Source organism: Phyllobates terribilis, unplaced genomic scaffold (genome assembly GCF_046119375.1).
Source record: "Phyllobates terribilis strain yellow unplaced genomic scaffold, ASM4611937v1 Scaffold_156__1_contigs__length_4398808, whole genome shotgun sequence".
Lineage (NCBI taxonomy): Eukaryota > Metazoa > Chordata > Amphibia > Anura > Dendrobatidae > Phyllobates > Phyllobates terribilis.
The window spans coordinates 2,250,987-2,268,082 of NW_027362916.1; the positions used below are offsets into that span (position 1 = coordinate 2,250,987).

The 17,096-nt window shown below is 44.6% G+C and overlaps 1 protein-coding gene across 1 annotated transcript in view; it reads left to right on the forward strand.

The window, feature by feature from the left end:
• The first annotated feature begins 10,500 nt into the window (after positions 1 to 10,500).
• Positions 10,501 to 17,096, forward strand: part of LOC141206992 (uncharacterized) — a 72,168-nt gene continuing 65,572 nt past the window's right edge. The window contains exons 1-5 of the mRNA XM_073664350.1: positions 10,501 to 10,618; positions 10,702 to 10,799; positions 10,997 to 11,087; positions 14,215 to 14,378; positions 16,917 to 17,066. Coding sequence (XP_073520451.1) covers positions 10,534 to 10,618; positions 10,702 to 10,799; positions 10,997 to 11,087; positions 14,215 to 14,378; positions 16,917 to 17,066 — 588 coding nt within the window. The 5' untranslated portion in view covers positions 10,501 to 10,533. The remainder of the gene's footprint in view (positions 10,619 to 10,701; positions 10,800 to 10,996; positions 11,088 to 14,214; positions 14,379 to 16,916; positions 17,067 to 17,096) is intronic.

The following is a 17,096-nucleotide window of genomic DNA, read 5'->3' on the forward strand; positions in this document are numbered from 1 at the left end:
TAATTGGATGAGACCATGTAAATCTTTCTTGAGTTCCTCTACAGGTGAAACCTTTTTCCAGAGGGATTATTCCAACTGTAAAACCTCAGGACTTGTATATGTGGCCACATGCACCTGCCCCCTAGATTATGTATGCACGACCAAGAGGCCGTCTTAGAGGAGTGTGGAGGGGGCATTTGGGCAAAATACGCCATGGTTGGGTGCCACGGGTGTGTCAGAGGTGACAGTTGCCCTGCAGGGGTTTGCAGGAGATCTCCACATTTGGCAATGCAGGCAGCTGCCTAGATGGGAGGCTGTGTTTAGGACCCAGATTCTACCTCCATTTAGTCTGGGTGTATATATACCTGGTGTGTCTATGTTGACGTCGCCGGGTATACTCATTTCTACTTGGAACTTGGCTGAAGCAGCATCACGTTCTCTTTGGAGTCTTTAGGCCGTGTGCCCTGTTGGAGTTTCTTCTAAAGCGAAGTTGTAATTCCCCTGTGTTGTCTTCCCCTTTTGTCTTTAGAGTGCTAGCGGAGGTTGACTAGCGCTCATCTCCTTCCACCCCTAGCTATAACCTTATGCCAGGGATAGTTGGGCGAGGCATGTGATGGGCAACAGCTGCGGAGGCTGTATAGGGACGTTAGGGGGAGACTGGATGATGCTAGTCCAGATTAGGAGGTCACCTCTTCCCCCTTTTCCCTAGTGTCTGGGCTCCCTTTCCCTTTCTCCTCTGTGTTGCACTCAAACCTGGCTTGACATCGGTACACCCCATTAGTGAGACATATGAACAGTGCACATTGAGGTGAAACAAGAGACTTCTCCTTTTGCATCATTGAGGTGGTTAAACCCAATGTGAGAGGTGGTGATCTCAATAGATGTATCCTCAAAAAGGAAAGTGAGTGGATTTCCAGACTGGATTCACAAGGCCCTAAGTGACTGAGCAAATTTCCTATGCCTGTTTTGTATGAATACAGACCCATTCCGGATTACATTTTAGGATTTTATACTCTACCCATTGCTACTCAGTTCCCATATTGTTTTACTTCATCAAGAGATCTGAGCTTCTATATCAGAATTATTTCTTATCAGTTATACTATTAAGTAACTAACAAGTGTGGTGTTCCTTGTGTATCTCTAATTATGCAATAGGGGTCAAATATGACCAATTAGGAGTATACTGTGGGCCACCATCCCATATATTTTGTAGTGATAAAGTAGATCCACATGCCGATTGCATGATGGGGGGATGTGCAATACTTATTTTTAGTCTCCCATGATATTGATCTCAGAGAGGATTTTTCTGTTGGTGGAATGCAATGCAATACCATATGCTCTCCAGAGATATGTGGGCATGCGCATTTGTGGACAATGATCCTAGATGGAATGATAACTACGGGCATGCGCAGTCACAAACTGATTGCCGCCGCGCAACTCGTACCTATCTGGTGTTTCAGCATAAAGAACGTCACTTCCGGACATGCACACTAGGTGATGGACATTATCGAACCTCTAGCTCATGAGAAGTAGCGTAGGCGCAGTATATTATTGTAGACAGACTCTATTCTGTATATCCTGTGACAATTCACCTCTAGGAATGGGAATGGACCTCCTAGTCTGGGAGGGGTTTTCGATGAAGTGGGATATTTAAACATGGACACCTGGCTATTAGGCACACTATGCTGAACATCATGAATTATCATCCCTCTATCAAGCCTCCTAATGAACCTGTTGGGAAAATGCGTTCAGGCGGATTATTGAAACATTCTCTGAGTACCATACCCTTTCCTTTATACATATTGTAGGGGTTTTACTCACTAGGGCACAATGGGAGGAAACCAGGAGGCATGTTCCTTTAAAAGTTCATGTGCGTTTATTACTTCATAAACCCAGAAGCCAAACAGAAAAGCAAATAGCCTTTAGATCAGGCAAACAAAGTAAATGTCCTTAGCAGGTCTCTGCTCAGCCAGGTCTGTGTGGCACACAAGCTGGGGTAGCGTCCAGTGTCCTGGCTTGGTCTGAAGACAAACATACACAGTAGGCCTTCTACCTCCAAACACACAGACCATGTGCCAAACAACTGACTTCATTTTATAGGCTGTTAACCACACCCAGAGGTGAGGTATGTGGGTAGCTGGACCCGCCCATTCTCTCCTAGCTACCTGTAACCCGGCTCCCAGGTGCACCAAATGATCCTCTTAGTGCTTATCTGTCCTAGAGAAACACTCCGGGTTACATCACAGAGACCAGCCATTTCTGTGACACATGCCTCCCATTTTATTACCAGACAGGGGATTCCCGAGAGAGCATCGGCATTACTATGTAGCTTCCCTGCTCTATGTTCTACAGGGAAGTAGGAGTCCTGTAGGGCTAAAAACCCGAGGGTGACTCTGGCATTTTTTCTCTTTTTTCCCTCATCCATCTGAGTGGAGCATAGTCGGATAATAATCTAAATTTTCGACCTAACAGATAGTACGATAAGGTGTCCACCGCACACTTTATAGCCAAGCGTTCCTTCTCTATGACCGAATAATTTTTCTTGCAGGAGGACAGCTTTCTACTCAGGTAGAAGACAGGGTGCTCCTCCCCGTGTATCTCCTGGGAAAGGACTGCTGCTAACCCGACATCTGAGGCATCTGTCTGGAGTATAAACTCTTTCTTGAAGTCCGGGGCAACCAGGACCGGTTGCCTACACAGAGCCAGTTTCATCTTTTGAAAGGATGTCTCCGCCTCTGCAGTCCACTTGGCCTTGGCTGATTTTGTCCCTTTAAGGAGGTCAGTCAGGGGTGCGGCCATCATGGCGAAGTTTGGGATGAATTTCCTGTAGTATCCCACGATTCCCAGGATGGCTCTGACTTGCTTTATCGACCCTGGTCTCAGCCAATTTTGGATTGCTTCTACTTTAGTATTTTGGGGGTTTAGCTCGACTCTACCCACTACATATCCGAATTACTTGGCTTCTTATTTCCCCATGCCACATTTCTTCGAGTTTATTGAAAACCCCACCTTCCTCAGAGCATCAAACACAGCCTGAATCTTTTCCAGATGACTCTCCCAGTCTGGACTGAGGATAGTATTGTCCAGGTATGTTGTGGCATATTTCTTATGGGATGCAAGGATGCAATCCATAGCTCTCTGGAATTTTGCAGGGGCCCCCTGCAGTCCAAACGGCATCCAGGCATACGTAGAAAACGCAGTCTTCTCTTTGGCTATCTGTGCCATGGGTATCTGCCAATATCCCTTCGTCAGATCCAAGGTGGTTATGTGCCTTGCTGGCCGAAGCCTCTTGATCAGCTCGACGACGCGTGGCATTGGATATGCATCAAATTTGGAAACCTCATTCAACTTCAGATAGTCGTTGCAGAATCTCCACTCACCATTGGGATTTGGGACCTAGACGATCAGGCTCGACCAACTGCTCTTGGATTCTTCAATGACACTGAGCTTCAGCATACAAGCTACCGCTTTGGATATCAACTCTCGTCGGGCCTCAGGTATCAGATAGGGCTTCTAGTTCACCCGCACATGTGGCTCCGTCAGAACCTTGTGTTCTATGACCCTTGTGCAGCCCGACAATTCCGAGAACAGATCCCTGTTCTTCTGCATCAACTCCCGACACTGCTGTTTCTTGGCCTTCATTAGCGTTTCCGCTATTGCGACTCCTCCAACGTCACCTTCTAGCTTGCCCAGCAAGCATGGAGCTTCCACAGCCTCTTTGTCTTGCCACGGCTTGATGAGGTTGATGTGGTATATCTGGTACGGCTTACGTCGTCCCGGTTGATGACCTTGTAGTTCACATCACCCACTTTTACCACCATCTTATACGGCCCTTGCCACTTGGCCAAGAACTTATTTTCCACCATAGGAATTAGCATGAGGACTCCGGTCTCCCGGATTGAATTGCCTCACTCTGGCTGACCGGTTGTAGACTTTGGCATAAGCTTCTTGTGCCTGGAGGAGATGTTCTTTTACGATGGGCATCACCTTCACAATCCTCTCCTGCATCAGAGCAGCGTGCTCGATGACAATCCTGTGGGGAGTGAATTCGGCTTCCCAGATTTCCTTTGTGACATCCAGAAGACCCCGCGAATGTCGGCCATACAGAAGTTCGAATGGCGAGAACCCTGTAGAGGCCTGTGAAACCTTTCGGTTGGAGAACAACAGATACGGTAGGAGACAGTCCCTGTCTCTACTGTCCCTTTCTATGTCCTTCCTCAGTATACTCTTCAGAGTCTTGTTAAACTTTTCGACTAAGCTATCTGTCTGAGGATGGTATACTGAAGTCCTCAGTTGGGAGATTTGGAGGGCTTTGCATAACTCCCTCATCACCTTACTCATAGTCACCGACCAGGAAATTCCCTCTATGTCCCTTTGGTAAGCCTGTTGGGGAAAAAACGTGGACCAACTCACAGGATATATTCTTTGCGGAGGAGTTTCTCAGTGGAATCACTTCTGGATAGCATGTGGCATAGTGCAGGATAACCAATATAAATTGATGCCCACGAGCAGATTCAACCAGGGGACTGACCAAGTCCATAGCAATTCTCTCGAACGGCACTTCAATAATGGGCAATGGCACGAGGGGACTTCAAAAGTGAGAGGTGGGGGCAGTTAACTGGCACGTAGTGCAAGACCTGCAATACTTAAATATTTCCCGGTGACATCCGGGCCAATAGAACCTTTGTAAAAGATAATGCCTTATCAACACCAGATACAGCAAGCCTCCATGATAAAGGCAAGGCCAGCACATGTGAAAAATACTGATGCAGACAGCCACTCACTAACCTACCAATTCATGGAGGGGGTGGCTGTGTAGTATTATACATGCACACCGATGGAGTCTGCATAGGGCGCCAGTCACACAGATATGTGCGATGCCCAGTTTCTGGCTTGCAGCTTGTTGATGACTCCCATACTATTAGATCAGACAGGCTGCCCCGCACTATATACGTGCACCCCCACAAGACAGACGCCCCAATTCACCCAGCCAACACTCAGGAGGCCTGGCCGCATCCTGCAGCAAAAAAATGTGCAAAAAGATGAAAAATAGTGTAGAAGATAAATACACCACATGAGCTATTGCTCGATATTTTGGCCAAAATACACAAGCTCGCAACCCAAACGTCAAGGGTCCTCATACTTGTCAGTCCTAAAACTAAACATTAAAAATGGTGAACATAAAAAATCACAGTAAGGCAGTATGCCCACTATCCGTTTTTTAAGCGTTTCCGCCACGGCAATTCCGCTGCAGAAATGCTTAAACGCTTGGTAGAAGGTCTGCCATGTTCTCCAATGATAATCCCATGTGCTGTGCACATGCTGCGGAAATTTCCGCTGCGGATTATCATTGCGGAAAAATCCGCAGCACTACCAATTATTTTGCGTTAGCGCGGTGTTTTCGCCGCCATTGACTTGCATTGGAACTCATGGAATCCGCATCACTGCATCTGTACATGCAGAATCCATGCGTTTCAATGTGCGGATGGTACCCGGGTTTGGAGAAGAGGAGACTCTCCTCCGGACCCGGGTACAATAGAACCTGTAAAAAAAAAATGAATAAAATAAAAAATATACATTATACTTGCCTTCTGATGGCCCCCGGTGTCCTTAGCGATGCGTCTCAGCTTGCCGTCAGCTCGCGATGGTCTGAAAAGGACCTGCCATGACGTCAATTAGTCAGGTGACGGGTCACGCGACCGCTAACGTCGGCAGGTCGTTTAGTCTACTGCGAGCTGCCGGCAAACCAGGACGCATCGGATAAAGACACCGGGGGCCATCAGAAGGTAAGTATATATTTATTTTTTACCATTCTTTCAGTCACCCTATATAAATCCATGCTGGTTGCATGGATTTACATAGTGTGACCAAGTTGTCAAGCACTTTCCAAGTGATGCTAAAATCGCTTGGAAAGCGCTTGACAACCCGCACGCGGAAATGCATGTGAAGAACGCTTACAATCCGCATGCTTTTTTTCTGCCAGGGAGATGCAGAAACGCTCAGGAAAAACTCCGGAGTATTTCTGCATCGTGGGCGCATAGCCTAAAAGATAATGCCTTACCAACACCAGGTCAGATTACTAATGCACTGCAGGATGCAGCAAGCCTCAATGATAAAGGCGGGGCCAGCACATGTGCAAAATACTGATGCAGACAGTCACTCACTAAACTACCATTTCATGGAGGGAGTGGCTGTGTAGTATTATACATGCACACCGATGGAGTCTGCATAGGGCGCCAGTCACACAGATATGTGTGATGCACATTGTCTGGCTTGCAGCCTATTGATGACACCCATACTATTAGATCAGACGGGCTGCCAAGCACTATATACATGCAAGCCCACAAGACATGCCCCAATTCACCCAGCCAACACTAAAGAGGCCTGGTGGGGTATTTATCATGTGGTGTATTTATCTTATACACTATTTTTCATCTTTTTTGCACATTTTTTTGCACTGTGCTTCACACATATCTGTGTGACTGGCGTCCGCCCTATGCAGACTATTGGTGTGCATGTATAATACTACACAGCCACCCCCTCTATGAATTTGGTAGGTTAGTGAGTGGCTGTCTGCTTCAGTATTTTGCACATGTGCTGGCCCTGCCTTTATCATGCAGGCTTGCTGCATCCTGCAGTGCATTGGCAATCTGACCTGGTGTTGGTAAGGTATTATCTTTTACTGTGATGTTTTTTTAAATTATGTTCAATGTTCACCAATAGAACCTATGCACGATCCGTTCCTGCGTTTTTTCCACTCCCAGATGTCCCCCCAAGACATGTGAATGGGCCATGTCCAACACCTTCCGTCTGAAGGGGCCCGGCTGTATTAACTGCTCCACACTCTCCTCCCTCACTTTCTTGACCTGGTACAACAACTCCTTACTCATCATAAAATGGGGAAACCTTGTGTCAGCCCCCGACTCCTGTGCAACTCCATTTATAATAGTGACATTATTAAAGGCTTCCTTCAGAGTTAGGTCCCTATGTTGGGCAGACACAAAATTCTCGCTGGTCACCCCTAACTCTGGAATGGCAGACTCAGGGGGCACTACCTCCTCATCCCCCACAAGTACACAAAAAGGAAACCTGTCTGACTCTGGGTGTGGTGATACTTCATTAGGGTTAATTTTTTTCTTATCTGAGCCAGCGAACCCAGAACCCTTCCCCCACAGATCCCAAAGCAAGCAAAAGTCCCAGCCTATAATAATAGGGTGCAACAAGTCCTGAACAACGCCGACCTCGTGGGACTCTGTACCGTGGGCCATTTCAATGTCCACTCTGGCCCTTATGGTAGTCTTTAGCATCACCATGAATGCACTGAACGCCGACTTTTTTCCCCGGGATAATTTGGAGAGGAAGGGTGGCCCTCATAAGGATCACCAGGCTCCCGGAGTCTAGCAGTGCCGTTACCTCCCATCGTTCACCTTCACGTGACATGCTTGTGGCCCCTCGCTGGGTGGACAGTTCACAATGCAGGGCGGATAAGCATAATATGAACTACGTTGTCCTATGCTGCTGTCCATCGGCTCAAGGGTCAGGGGACAACGAGCGGCTATATGGCCTGGGCCGTGGCATCTCCAGCAAACAACATCACCTGTATGGACCTTGGGCACCACCTCCCTCGTCCATTTGGACCTTGGAAGTCCCACCACCTTTTGGGCCTCCACCCCCTGTTGGGAACTCCAGTATGTAGTGGGCTGCCTTCCCAAGGAACCTTCAAACCCCTGGTATCTCTCGATCAGTCCGACCAGTTCATCCGCATACCGGGGATCACCCTGGGCAACCCAAGGCTGTATGGGCCTCGGCAGGGAGTGCACAAACCGGTCCATCACCACCCACTCTACCATCTGCTCAGGCATTGAGGACTCTGGCTGCAGCCACTTCTGGACCAGGTGCCGCAGGTCAAACATTTGGGACGGAGGTGGTTTTGTTCTGGTGATACGAACCCGCTGTGCCCTGATAGTCATTGTCAACCCCAAGCGTGCGAGAATCTCACTTTTTAGCTTGTCATACTCTTTGGCATCCTGCAAAGCTAAATCATAGTACGCCTTTTGGGCGTACTATGCAGAGCTAAATAGGGCGTACTATGCAAAGCTAAATAGGGTGCCCTGCAAAGATAAATCATAGTATGCCTACTGCGCGTACTTCTGGGGCTCTCCAAGTCAAGTATGGCGACAGTACCTCTGCCCACTGCTCTTGTGGAAATTTCTCCCTCTCGGTGACCCTTTGAAACACCATCAGGAAGGTCTCAACGTCATCCCCCCCCAGGGTCATTTTCTGCAAAGCCCGTCATGCCGCCTTCCGGACTTGGGAATCATCAGTCGGACCTGGGGTTGGAGCGCTCATCCTCTCCTGGATGGCGGTTGCCAGAAGCTGCATCTGCTGACGTTGTTTCTGCTAGTACTGCTGGATCTGCTGTAACTACAGCGTGTTGGTCTCCTGTTGATGCTGCTTGCTTCATAAACCCAGAAGCCAAACAGAAAAGAAAATAGCCTTTAGATCAGGCAAACAAAGTAAATGTCCCTAGCAGGTCTCTGCTCAGCCAGGCCTGTGTGGCACACAAGCTGCGGTAGCGTCCAGTGTCCTGGCTTGGTTTGAAGACAAACATACACAGGAGGCCTTCTCCCTCCAAACACACAGACCATGTGCCAAACAACAGCCTCCATTTTATAGGCTGTTAACCACACCCAGAGGTGAGGTATGTGGGTAGCTGGACTCGCCCATTCTTTCCTAGCTACCCGTAACCCGGCTCCCAGGTGCACCAAACGATCCTCTTAGTGCTTATGTGTCCTAGAGAAACACTCCGGGTTACATCACAGAGACCAGCCATTTCTGTGACACATGCCTCCCATTGACTACGCAACCATTAACCACCTTAGAATACCTTGATACATATCTGGTTTTATGATTACCCCACGGCTGATGAAAGGGAATCTGTCACCCCTTGGGACTTATCTGACCTCTAATATTGGCATACAGGTGATAGAAATGTGAATCTATACATACCTGTATGCCTCATTTTAGAGGTCTGTTTGCTAAGAAATGGCTTTTTATTCAGTGAAGATTCTGATGCTTGCTGGCCGTGGGGTAGTCGGTGGAGTGGATTCCCTTTAATAAATACTCACTTAGCCCCATTCTTCGTGCAGATACTAATAAATCCAGGACCTATGAGATTTTTACCATATGATAGTTGGATAGTTAGGGGTGTATCATCCATAGCAGCAGCCCACAGGACCACTATGGTGCCCGTGAAAAAAACACAGAATTTGAGCTTGGTTTAAGTTGGTATCCATGCAGCACATAAATGCATGTTTACTATGGCCATAAATCAGAAAAAAACTATAAGAAAAAAATGATCATAAACCCTGCTGTAAATAAATAAAAACCAAACGTGCATTTAAATAAAATAGGGTTCTTAGTAACACTGTTTTTGATCAAAAATAGCATAAAAGCTATCCCACCATGGTAAAATGAACCCATTCGGGATAGTCCTACTCTCTTTAATATTAAAAACCTTACCATATATCAAAGCCTCAAACTTCTGTGTGTGAATCAGACATGAGAACTAACGTGATAGAAGATTACAGTCCAGGGAAGACGGGAAACATTCATATAGACGGCCGGTGGAGATGTAGTCAGTGAAGAACTCTGGCTAAATATGTTTGTAGAGCCGCAGTAAAAGAGGAAGATGCTGTCCTCCTCCTGAAGTAGTTATTTCTCATGTCACGTGTAATGAATATCTCCTGCAGTATTGCTAATGCCGATTGCAGTGTCGGTAAATGAGACGAGAATTAGCGTTATGGAAGATGAGTCTATGAGAAACGTGTTCAGCTACAGACTCCAAGGAAGGAACTGCTTGTTGTCTGTGGCCTAAAATATATAGGTTTTATTAGTAGATGTAAAGAAGAAATCTAAATACTGTAAAATAATAAATCTCCTCAAATGTTTCCCTTATTATCTCCAGTAATTGTATTATTACACAATATCAGATCCTCTCAGTGAAGATCTTCTATTTAAGAGAATTTTCCTTATGGACCCATCAAAGATGGATATGGACAGAGACAAGATGACAGAGAGGATATTAAACCTCACCCTAGAGATCCTCTTCCGTCTTACTGGAGAGGTGAGAGATTCTGATGATGTCACATTACATCATTCTTATCTATGGAAATAACAGATGGACAGAACTGGAGAGGTGAGGACTCTGGAAATGTCTGGAGTGAGATTTATTTATATGTCTTTCCATAACCAGGATTACATATTAGTGAAGACCTCTAGTGAGCGCTGTCAGGTCCATGTGTCTGAAGGATGGGAAAGACCCCTGAGCCCAATCACAGGGCCTCCATCTCACCCCTTCATACATGAGGACATCAATGACCAGAAGATCCTAGATCTCACCTACAAGATGATTGAGCTGCTGACTGGAGAGGTGACACTGCTGGGAATACTGGGACATTATACAGTAATGCTATGAAAGGATTGGGGGGATGACTGTATCATTGTATGTGTCAGGTTCCTGTAAGATGTCAGGATGTCGCTGTCTATTTCTCCATGGAAGAGTGGGAGTATTTAGAAGGACACAAAGATTTGTACAAAGACGTCATGATGGAGGTTCTCCAGCCCCTCACATCACCAGGTAATACACAGGACTAAATACACACGGCCTATAATTATCTGTATGTAAAGAATGAATTCAGTCCCTGTATGTGCTTCCTCCAGATCTATCCAGTAAGAGGACAACACCAGAGAGATGTCCCCGTCCTCTTCTTCCACTGGACTGTAAAGAAGAAGATCCCAATGTTCCTCAGGATCATCAGGTAGATGGAGAGAAGGTGTCATGAGATCTCCCATATGATGTGTAGACAGCTGTGAAGATCTTGTGCTCAGTCTTGTTTTATCCACCAGTATTATATGTTTTATACTTGTGTAATGAGAACGGTGGAGATAACAGGATTAGAGCTGATCATAGATGTGACTTCTCATCTGTTTGTGACTTTTACAATATTTGTTTCAGGGTGAAGATCTGACCCATATTAATACTACAGAGACATATGTAAGGGGTGATGAGCGGTGTAAAGAGGAGATTCCTACATATGACTACCCAGGTGAGTAGTAACCACTAAATGCAGAGAAGTTACAGATTCTTCTCAGTCACCGGCTGTGGCTGCTTTATCGGTGGTGTAGTCCGGCTGTATCACAATCGTGTCATCACCATTTTGCCTCTAGACCACAACATTCTCTTCCACCCAAAACTGTTCAAATGATTTTGGGCATTGAAACCCTTTTCCATAGAACTTACAACCTGGAGGATCCACCTACTCCCTGTGATTAGGAGACGTTACCTGCCCAGATCTGTAAATCACAAAGTCAGAAATTCACTTAAAAAAATATAATGATGGGACTGTAAGAGAAAGCGGAGGGTAATGATGGTGTTGGCTTCCTAGAACCCTGATATCTTATTGGATGAATCTACCTTCTCTCCCTTCTGTGCTGCTGAATGTGCTCATATGGTCCCTACAAGACCAGGCCCAGTCTTTCTGGCCAAACTTCACTTTTATGATCTACAACATTAAATGTGCAGTGAGGCCAAGTGTGAATTTCTGTACAATAACAGCAGAGTTTCCCTTTATCCTGACTTTTCAATTTCGTTTAAAACCGACTAACTTCAAACCAGATTGTGATAAACTAAACAATAAAAACATTACACCTGTGACATGATATCTCTCTAAGCTAAACTTAAGACACCTCATCTCTGCACTATTATAAAAAGTTCTCTTTGAACGTCTAATATTTCTTCCTGAAACTCATCTGACAGAAAATATTGTCCCTTATGATAGTTTAGATTGCCAAGATCCACCGAGCCCCATACTCTAATTACCCTAGAGAGGTTTCACCACTAGTTACTCACTACTTACTGATGGAGACTGTTGAGTTTGATCATTTCAGTAGATGTGTTATTGTCTATAGACACAGTTTTGACTATAGTAGTTAGTGCCCAAAATACTCTGATTTAACCCCTTCCCGCAGCCAGTTTTGTGTTCCTATCTGGGCCCATTTTTCAAATATTATCTGTGTCACTTTATATGGTGATAACTTTGGAATTCTTCACAAAGGATAATAGGAAACAAATGGACCTTACAGATTATTTTCTAACTTCTCTTGAATCCGACAATACCCTATCTATGGTTGTACACTACTGTCTGGGCACATGGCAGGTTAAGAAGGGAAGGAGCGACATTTAGCTATTTGATTGTAGATCTTGCTGGGATAGTGTGCAGACACAATGTATTGGGGACACTGTTTGTTGTCACCTGGCAGCTCAAAAGATGGCTACCACAAACAGGCTATGCGTCATCTACTCCATTTTCCAGATCCCAGGATTATCTTGCTCATCACCCTTTAACCCCTCTACATGTATTTGGACTTAGACAGAGACCCCTAGGCTTGGGCCACAGTGTTACGTAATGTTCTGTGGTGTGAGATGGCAAGAAGAATAGTCAGATAGCTGGGTCAGAACCAGGGGGTCAGAGAAAATACAAAATCACACAAAAGTAGTCAGTAAATGGGCCGAGGTCACAACAGGAAACAAATACACAAGCCGGGAGCTGAGCACAGAGGACTGAACCAGAGGAGAACAAGGCTGTATCTGGCAGCTTCCGGCAATATGCTTCCAGCTTTAGTAGGGTGTGGTGCTTTCCAAATGGCTGAAACAAGGAGCAGATTACTTCAGCTGGACAGCACACACACTCATACTGCCAGACTGGATGGTACTACAGGTCCCAGCAACCCTAATCTTACTGGCTGGACAGAGCCTGCGCCACCCAGAGCTTCTGGTTCTGACGTCTCCTCCATCACCAGCGCCACCTGCAGGATGAATAAGGCGGCTCTTGGTGACAGAAGCAGACGTCGCAGGAGCAGATCCCAGAGGAGATGGGACACACCATTTGCAGAAGCCCTAATGTGACCAAATTGCAGAAAACCAGAGCAGTAGAAATCCTCATAAAGTGACTCCATTTTGGAAATTATAACCTCAGTGAAATAATCTATAGGAGTAGTGACTATTTTGACTCCACAGGCACTTTCCGGAAATTAGCACGCAGTGGATGTTGGAGAGTGAAAATTACAAATATACCATTTTATTACCCAACACATAGTGCCCAGATTGTGCTCCAGGAAACACACACCATAAATTAAGTGGGTTCTTCTCACTATAGTAATGTCATATACATGGATGCTAAATGTGCTTTGGGCGCACTGCAAGGCTCAGAAGTGAGGGGGAGATCTGACTTTGGGAGAGCGGATATTGCTGGATTGGTTTATGGAAGCCATATAACCTTTCAAGAGCCTTTGAGCCACTAATAATGTGGAAACCTCTGGTTTTCCACTGACAGATGATGGACCTGAGTGGGGACTTGTTTTTTGTGAGATGAGTAGAAGTTTTTATTGGTATTATTTTCACCTACATAACATTGTTTGGTGACTTTTTATTCCATATTTGGGAGGCAGAATGATGAGTAGAAGTTTTTATTGATATTATTTTTGCCTACATAACATTGTTTGGTGGCTTTTTATTCCATATTTGGGAGGCAGAATTAACAAACAGTTGGACACCACGCTCTACTGGTTCATCCTATGAGGTTTTCTATTAGACTGTGAACTGTTATTGTCTTGTTGAATAATGACGGCTAACATAGGGCAAAATAAAAAAAAATTACAGAAAAAGATACAGCCTTACCAACGCAAATCATATAACAAATGCACTAGCAGGATGCCGCAGACCCCCATGATAAAGGTGGGGGCAGCGCAGGTGCAAAATACTGATGGAGCAACCACTCACAATCGTACCAATTCATGGAGGGGGTGGTTGCCTAGTATTAAAGATGCACACAGATGAAGCTTGCATAGGACGCCAGTCACACAGGTAGGTTTGATGCACAGTGTCTGACTTAGAATAGTGATGATGCCCATACTATTACATCAGGAAGGCTGCCCAGCACTATATAAGTGCACCCCACATGGACAGACACCCCAGTACACCCAACCAACACTAAAATGCATTTGTTATCTGATTTGGTGTTGGTAAGGCTGATTTTTTTCTGTGATGTTTTCTTGGTAAATAATGATACTTTTACATAAAGTAAATTTTTACGGAGAGTTTAAGTAAAAATATTCAACAATATAAATTTTAAGGATATGTTATTCATAAATAATAATTGGTTTTATTCTTGGTAGATGACTGTACCGGGAGATCAGAGGGACAGCTGACATCTTCAATTTTTAAATCAGATGATCTTGAGATCACACAGGATACAATTGAAGTGAATGCCATTACTCCAGATATACCATCATCATCATCCATTCACAGCAAAGATCTGTCATCTGATCCTATGAAACAGGTCCTGTCTTCTGATTCATTAGCGACTACTAAGGAAAATCAAGGTCACAAAATAAGCATTAAAAAACAAACTGCTCCTAAAGCAAAGAAGCCATTTTCACATTCTGAATATGGAAATAGTTTTTCCCTCGAAAACTTTTTTCTTAAATATCAAAGCATTCACACAGCGAAGAATAGATTTTTTTTTGTTTCAAGTGTGGGAAATTTTTTAACCAGAAATCAAATCTTGTTAATCACCAGAGAAGTCACACAGAGGAGAAGCCATTTTCTTGTTCAGAATGTGGAAAATGTTTTACAGAGAAATCAAGTTTAATCAAATATCAGAGAACTCACACAGGGGAGAAGCCTTATTCCTGTTCAGAATGTGGGAAATGTTTTAGCCGGAAAACAGATTTGGTTGAGCACAAGAGAACTCACACAGGATAGAGGGCTTTTTTCTGTTAAGACATGAGATCTAACTTGATAGAAGATTACAGTCCGGGGAAGACTGGAAACAGTCATATAGACGGGTGGTGATGGACTCTGGCCAAATATGTTTCAAGAGCCGCAGTAAAAGATGAAGGAGTCGTCGTCCTCCTCATGAAGTACAGTACAGACCAAAAGTTTGGACACACCTCATTTAAAAAATTTTCTGTATTTTCATGGCTATGAAAATTGTACATTCACACTGAAGGCATCAAAACTATGAATTAACACATGTGGAATTATATCCTTAACAAAAAAGTGTGAAACAACTGAAAATATGTCTTATATTCTAGGTTCTTCAAAGTAGCCACCTTTTGCCTTTTGCTTTGATGACTGCTTTGCACACACTTGGCATTCTCTTGATGAGCTTCAAGAGGTAGTCACCGGAAATGGTCTTCCAACAATCTTGAAGGAGTTCCCAGAGATGCTTAGCACTTGTTGGCCCTTTTGCCTTCACTCTGCGGTCCAGCTCACCCCAAACCATCTCGATTGGGTTCAGGTCTGGTGACTGTGGAGGCCAGGTCATCTGGCGTAGCACCCTATCACTCTCCTTATTGGTCAAATAGCCCTTACACAGCCTGGAGGTGTGTTTGGGGTCATTGTCCTGTTGAAAAATAAATGATGGTCCAACTAAACGCAAACCGCATGGAATAGCATGCCGCTGCAAGATGCTGCGGTAGCCATGCTGGTTCAGTATGCCTTCAATTTTGAATAAATCCCCAACAGTGTCACCAGCAAAGCACCCCCACACCATCACACCTCCTCCTCCATGCTTCACGGTGGGAACCAAGCATGTAGAGTCCACCCGTTCACCTTTTCTGCGTCGCACAAAGACACGGTGGTTGGAACCAAAGATCTCAAATTTGGACTCATCAGACCAAAGCACAGATTTCCACTGGTCTAATGTCCATTCCTTGTGTTCTTTAGCCCAAACAAGTCTCTTCTGCTTGTTGCCTGTCCTTAGCAATGTTTTCCTAGCAGCTATTTTACCATGAAGGCCTTCTGCACAAAGTCTCCTCTTAACAGTTGTTGTAGAGATGTGTCTGCTGCTAGAGCTGTGTGTGGCATTGACCTGGTCTCTAATCTGAGCTGCTGTTAACCTGCGATTTCTGAGGCTGGTGACTCGGATAAACTTATCCTCAGAAGCAGAGGTGACTCTTGGTCTTCCTTTCCTGGGGCGGTCCTCATGTGAGCCAGTTTCTTTGTAGCGCTTGATGGTTTTTGCAACTGCACTTGGGGACACTTTCAAAGTTTTCCCAATTTTTCGCACTGACTGACCTTCATTTCTTAAAGTAATGATGGCCACTCGTTTTTCTTTACTTAGCTGCTTTTTTCTTGCCATAATACAAATTCTAACAGTCTATTCAGTAGGACTATCAGCTGTGTTTCCACCAGACTTCTGCACAACACAACTGATGGTCCCAGCCCCATTTATAAGGCAAGAAATCCCACTTATTAAACCTGACAGGGCACACCTGTTAAGTGAAAACCATTTCCGGTGACTACCTCTTGAAGCTCATCAAGAGAATGCCAAGAGTGTGCAAAGCAGTCATCAAAGCAAAAGGTGGCTACTTTGAAGAACCTAGAATATAAGACATATTTTCAGTTGTTTCACACTTTTTTGTTAAGGATATAATTCCACATGTGTTAATTCATAGTTTTGATGCCTTCAGTATGAATGTACAATTTTCATAGTCATGAAAATACAGAAAAATCCTTAAATGAGAAGGTGTGTCCAAACTTTTGGTCTGTACTGTAGTTATTTCTCATGTCACGTGTAATGAATATCTCCTGCAGTATTGCTAATGCCTATTGCAGTGTCGGTAAATGAGACGAGAATTAACTTTATGGAAGATGAGTCTTTGAGAAACGTGTTCAGCTACAGACTCCAAGGAAGAAACTGCTTGTTGTCTGTGGCCTAAAATATATAGGTTTTATTAGTACATGTAAAGAAGAAAACTAAATACTGTAAAATAATATATGTCCTCATAGGTTTCCCCTTATTATCTCCAGTAATTGTATTATTACACAGGATTTTTATGTTGTTACATCGGCTCATCATCTTCTCATTCAGGTCTCTACAATATCGGATCCTCTCAGTGAAGATCTTCTATTTAAGAGACTTTTCCTTATGGACCCATCAAAAATGGATATGGACAGAGACAAAATGGTGGAGAGGATATTACACCTCACCCTAGAGATCCTCTTCCGGCTTACTGGAGAGGTGAGAGATTCTGATGACGTCACATTACAT